This window comes from Marmota marmota, unplaced genomic scaffold, assembly GCF_001458135.2.
Source record: "Marmota marmota marmota unplaced genomic scaffold, marMar, whole genome shotgun sequence".
In the NCBI taxonomy this organism is placed as follows: Eukaryota; Metazoa; Chordata; class Mammalia; order Rodentia; family Sciuridae; genus Marmota; species Marmota marmota.
Genome location: NW_026000185.1, coordinates 28105076 through 28111075, shown reverse-complemented (window position 1 = coordinate 28111075; position 6000 = coordinate 28105076). Strand labels below are relative to the sequence as shown.

General features: G+C 54.8%; 1 protein-coding gene across 1 annotated transcript in view; it reads right to left on the bottom strand.

Moving 5' to 3' along the window:
- Srrm3 (serine/arginine repetitive matrix 3) overlaps positions 1-6000 on the bottom strand; it is a 51373-nt gene that overhangs the window by 4136 nt on the left and 41237 nt on the right. Inside the window, exon 12 of the mRNA XM_048790090.1 lies at positions 4929-5111. Coding sequence (XP_048646047.1) covers positions 4929-5111 — 183 coding nt within the window. The remainder of the gene's footprint in view (positions 1-4928; positions 5112-6000) is intronic.

Here is a 6000-nt window from a genome sequence, read left to right as displayed (position 1 = left end):
TGTCACCGGGCCCGGGCGAGGGCTGCCAGTCCCGGAGCATCGCACATACGGTTCCCCGCGCCTGCCCTGCCTCTGCCTCTCTGAGTGTCCACCTTCTGGCCTTAACAGTGCAGCTCATGCAGGATTCTCGGCATGCAAAACACAAGAGGGACGGAGCGGTGGGGGTGGGGCTGCAGGGGAGGGGGCTCTAGGACGGGCACCGGGGCTGGCATTGATCCCGCATGGGACGGACGATTCCCGGCAGAGAGAAGAGAGAGGGCGGCACCGGGAGGCCGGGCCAGGGCCAGCCCACCAGGCCAGGCCCCCCAGCGCAAGGGGGTGGGCAAAGGAGATGGAGGGGGTCACACGGCACACAGATGGGGGAGGGGCGGGGAGGGACAACTGAACTCAAAACTGAACCGAAGAAAGGGAGGAAAACAGAAAGAAATAAAAAAAAAAACCAAAAATCCACAAATGTCATTAGATACCAAACTCAAAACCAATGATCTCCTGGGGAACCTGACAGTTTTCTGTTAATATTTTTCTTTCTTTGTTTTCCGGCCCTGCAGAGAGCTCTGGAGCTGTCAGTAGCACCCGACTGTCTTTCTGTTTCTCTCTTTTCTTTTTCTTTTTTTCTTTTCTTTTTTTTTTTTTTAAGTTCTGATTTTTAAGTCCCTCTTGGTTAACGTCCACTTACCAATAAAGTGGCACTTCCTCCTTTAGTAGGTAAGGTGTGTAAGAGAAGGGAAAAGTGTGGTAGCATAAGTTCATCATTAGATTCACAAAAATGCAAGAGAGATAGAGAGAGAGAGAAAAAAACGCAACCACCCCACACTAGGCCTGAGAAGAGGCCATGCTGCCTCTGGAGGGAGGACTAGTAGCGCCCGGCTCCCCAGGCCACTGGGCACCTCTTGGCTGACTGCCAGGTAGAGATGCCAAAGGTTTTTAATTTTTTTTCCAAAAGCAGATTTAGGACACGAGGATCAGGATACAGAAAACCAGAAAGGGCACCTGGTACCATCAAAAGGGCCCTGGTTGAGGACCAGGGGTTTGAGAGCCTGCCACTACCTCACCAAGGGACCCTGGCCAAGTCCACTGTCATAGTCTAGGCCTCCATTTCCCCATCCACAAAATCAGGAGGTTGGCTTTTGCTTCCTATGTCTCTTCCAGGGCAAGTATTCCAGGATTCTCGGTGTGACCTGGATCCCCCTCCCCATCCCTCTCCCTGAGCGGAACTCACTGGAAACTGACCCCTCCTCCTGTCCTTGGGCTCTCAAGTTGTAAGAGTTTACAATACCTGTTTGTTTATAGGCCTGTCCCCAACATCTCCCCAGGCACCACTAACAAATTGACTTCAAGCACCTCCAGGGCGACGTGGTGTCTGGCTCAGCACCTGAACCCCAGTTGTTATCAGCTAGTAAGGCCTCAATACCACTTGCTGAGGAAGAATTGCCCTCAGAGGCAGGTAGAGCCAGGATGTGAGCCCCACAGGTTAACAGGCACAGCCAGCTAGTGATTGGTGCTTGAAGCAGCCAAAGAACACCAGCCATGGCTGGTGGGAGCAACAGCCCAAAGTCAATGGGGCCATGAAGACCTGTCTGGGAGAGCCTGGTGTCCCCACTTGGAGCAGAGGCAGGCGTAGGTGGGCAGAGTGCATAGGACCTGCTGTCGAGGTACTTCTCTGTCAACCCTGGCCCTCCTGATCCCCTGCTCAGGCCTCACCGTAGGCTGGCAGAGCTGAGGTGGGTTGTTCAGCCTTGGCCCCCATCCTCCCTCCAGCGGGCCTCACCACTCCACGCCCCAGCCCTAGGTTCTCTCCTTCAGCATTCTTCTCCCTTGAGAAGAGGCAAATGAGAAAGACGTCTCCAGGATCTTTAAATTTGCAGTTTCTGTCCTTTGCCCTGGAGGGTCAAAGAACATCAGGTGAATGGGTACCAGGTGGGGAGCTTCAGAAACAATTCAAGGTACCCACCGCCCAGGTGGATGCTGGAGCCCTCCTTCAACAGCTCTGCTTGCAACTCTGGTCAGAGAGGCATTGAGGTGAGGGGGCAGAGTACTCAGGAGTCAGGACCCAGATGTGAACCATGGCTCCAAAGGAGAGGAAGCTCAAGGCCATTATGTTCCTTCCCACATACATGCAGGACCCTCTCATCTGCCCACTGTCTTGGGCTGGAAGTGAATGGTGGTGTGAGGAGCATGTAGGGGCTGGAGGCACCCACCCAACCATGGTGCTGTCCAGCCACTGGGGTCTCAGCCTCTGAGCCAGGCCCCTGGACTGAGCTGGATGCTTCCTGACTAGTAAGTCTTGCAGTCTGGGCTCCCCCGACATCCCTCTCCTCTGCTCCAAACCAACTGGCCTGCCCCAGCCCAAGGTGACAGTAATTGGCAAACTGAGACATCTTAGGTTCAAGGTGATTCAAGTTTGCTATGATTCTTTTTGTAAGTGACCTAACTGTGGGGGGAGGGTCTCAGTTCCCCCATTGGTAAAAAGCGGGTAACTGGAGTCTTTTTCTGTCCTTACAGGGTTGGCCTGTAAAGGGACTGGGAGACACGGTACCCTTCCAGATTAACAGGCTCGGAGCAGTGCATGAAAGCCTGGGGCCTCTTGGTGGTGTCCCCAGAGGCCCAGTAGGTAGAGGATGGGAAGGTGCTACTGGGTATGGGACACATAGAGCTTTCCCTGGGGTAAGACCCTTAGGCCACCCTCAGGTCCTTCTCCACCATTCCTCCAGAAGCCCCTCCACCCCCCATAGCAGGCATGGAGCCTAGGGATGAACCCAGGGGCACTTTATCGTTGAGCTACATCCCTAGCCCTTTTTATCTTGAGACAGGGTCCTTGCTAAGTTGCTCAGGCTGGCCTCCTGCCTCAGCCTCCATGTGGCTGGGATTCCAGGGGTGTGCCCCACACCCAGTTCCTCCAGAAGTCCTCAAAAAAGGATCACCATGATCCTGCCAGAGGCTGAGCAGTGTCCTCAGCATCTAGGTCTCATTCTTCCCTCCAAGGAAGATCAGAGGCCAGACACCCCGGGATTCCATACTCCACAGCTGGACAGGACTGTGGGGGCCAGAGACCTCCCAATGACTTCTAGTAAGCCTGCTCTGTTTTCTTTTTTTTCCTCCTTCTTAATGTTTCCTTTCTCTTTCCCTTTCCTTCCCTTTCTTTCCATCCTTCCTTTGCAGCCTGGCTGGTGCTCTTGCCCCCTCCCCAGCCACTCCTGGCCTCCAGGTCGAGTCAGGGTCACTCCTCTGTGACCCCAAAGTAGCTCATCAGTTCCTTCTGTGCCAGGGCTGGGGCCACTGTGATGAGCAGGCGCTGCCCACCTGACTTCCAGCTTCTGCTCAACAGGCAGAGATCTCTGCCAGGCTTCCAGGCTGAGGTGGGGAGGGACCACAGACCCAGGTCTGCCTGCTCACCTCCTGGTGAAGACACCCTGCAGGGCCTCACCTGTTTGCTCAGCAACTGAGCGAGTGAGTGCAGCCGAGGGGCCTTGCCTGCCTCAGAGGCCCTGCTCCCTGCTGCCACTTGCTAGCTGACATTTTTGCTTTGGCTCCTGTAAGAAAAGCTTGAGGGGAAGAGACCATAGGAGGATGTAGAAAGGGACGGTATGCTCCCCTGATCCTGGGACTCTGAGGGCCAATGACAGGATGGGAAGCTCTAGGCCTGTTCCCTACTGTCTCTCGCAGTGGTCACATCTCTCTTGTGGGGTCCTGGGCACATCAGACCATCCGCAGGGTGAAGCCTCCCGGCCCCCGTCAGGCTGGGAGACTGCCTTTGTTCTCCCTCTGGGAAGAACAACCATTTTGTCCCCCTCCCAGCACCACCCCGACCTGCAAGAATGTTCTGAGTGGGTGAGTGCCCAGCACCCGCCCTGGGGTAAGCGCGGGGTGGGAAGTAACAGCCAGGACTTCTCTTTTCAAAGCTGAAGCTGGAGGCCCCCTGAGGCTCAGCATGGTTGGGACACCACATTTCTATAGACACTCCCTGGTGGGAAGGAACCCACTAAATGTGGGTCCCTGAATGCCTGCCTCTAACGCTGGTACCCTCAGTGTGGCTGGATGAGCACTGGGTAGAGAGTCACAAGTCTCAGGACCTAAGCCTGGTTTTGCCCCAACCCCTGGGGGAATCCTGGCCCCCTAGTGACAGTCCCTTTTGGATCATTCTGCACTTGATGGCACCATTAAGCTGCCTGAGTGCAGAGGTTGAAAGGAGGCTGCGAGTGGAGGGAGGGCTGTCCAAGTTGGTTAGTGGGCAGGGGAAAGGAAGCTAAGAGTCCACTTCATCCTCCAAACTACCCCACGGAGACTTTGTCAAATAGGTCCTCAAAGTCCTGCACCTGCTCCTGGCCGGCTCAACCCCTGCAGTTATTAGACCATCACACCTAAGAGATGGAGCATTGAGGCTCAATTTTAGTGCCTGTAAGTGCCCCAGAGCCCTGTGTCTCTTACCCCCAAGTTCCATCCTGCTGCCAGAAAAGGACCTGCACCCAGCCAGAGGTCAGCCTGGTGCAGTTGGCCCAGACCAGGGTGGGGAGCAGGGAAAACAGGCTCTTTCCTTGTGCCTGACCTCAATAAAAAACTGCTCCAGGATCCGGAGGTCAAGAGGCCCAGCATATCCACTCCACCATTGCCTATTGCCCAGGTGGACCCCGAGGGCCAGGGGCTGACCAAACCCCCAGGGGCTGGCAAGGATGAAGGCAAGGGGTTTAGAAGCTCTCCAGACAACAGAATTCAAATTGGCTCCACCACAGCGCGCAGTCCAGGGACACACGGTTGGATGCTACACCACACAGAAATGCATTCGGACAACAAAATGAGAAAGAGGGAGATGGAGGAGGGCCTGGGGTGGGCAGAGGGGTTGGAGAGGAAGAAGGAGGAGATGAACTAGAAAAGTCATCAGGGGAAGTGAAGAAAACCAAATGACAAACCAGGGAACACAGATTTGCAGCTCATTTGGAGAAAGTGCAGGTTACAAATGAGTAGTCACTCAAATAAAGAAAAGGGAGGAAGAGAAAACCAACCAGAGCCAGGTTGAGAGAAAGAGAGAGAAAGAAAACCACATTCAAACCAAGCAGAGTGGCGGGGCTTATCTGAGATGGAGCGGGGGCAGCGCACAGCGGAGCCGGGATACCTACCTTCTCAGTGGTCAGGGACAGGAATGCAATAATAAAAAAAGAAAAGAAGGTCTCCGCATTGGGAATGCAGACGGGGCAAAGACAGTGACACTCCTGCACTCCCCCTCTGAGCCAGCAGATGGGCAGCCAGTGTACGGTGGTGGGTGAGGGGTCTGGTCCCAGGGATGGGAAGGGGCTTTTGCCCAGCCATTTCTGTTTGCTTTTTTTTTTTTTTTGAACCACAGGCTTTGACAGCCAAGCTTTCCTCAATTCTTTACACAACAGGAACCTTCCAGAGAGCATGCAGGAAGCGGCTGATGGCAGCAGAACCACAGCGGGGTAAAGAGGCGGTGGCAGCATGGGAAAGAGGCCCATGCCCAGGGAGAGGGGTGGAGAGGAAGAGGGATGGACAGACACAGAGAGGCAGAGACAGAAACAGAGAGAGGAGAAGAAATGAGAGGACAGATAAAATGACGAAAGGAAACAGACACAAGGAGGCAGAAAAACAGACAGGTGGACGCAGACAGAAAGAAGAGAGAAAAGCTAAAGCTGTTTAAACAAGGCCGGAGTGGACAGATGCGGTGGAGGAGGGGGGTGCATTTAAAAGGGAAGATAACCACAGCTTCAATCGGGAGGACTGGTCCTGCCTCAGATCAACCCCTGTCCCTGGCCCACGGGCGTTGGCATCGTTTTAGCAAAATTCATCCTTCCTGCCTTCTGGCTCTGTCCTGGGAGAACTGCAGGGCCGCAGTCTCCTATCCTGACCGCCCTGCTGCAGCTGTGGCCGCTGCTCCTCCTGCAGGAGGCAGGTCAGGGAGGGCCAAGTACCTCCTCTTCAGGTCACTGGAGGCTACCCACTGTGTGATGAAATGTTGGCCAGAGAGAGCACTGAAGGTTTGCCCTGAGACTT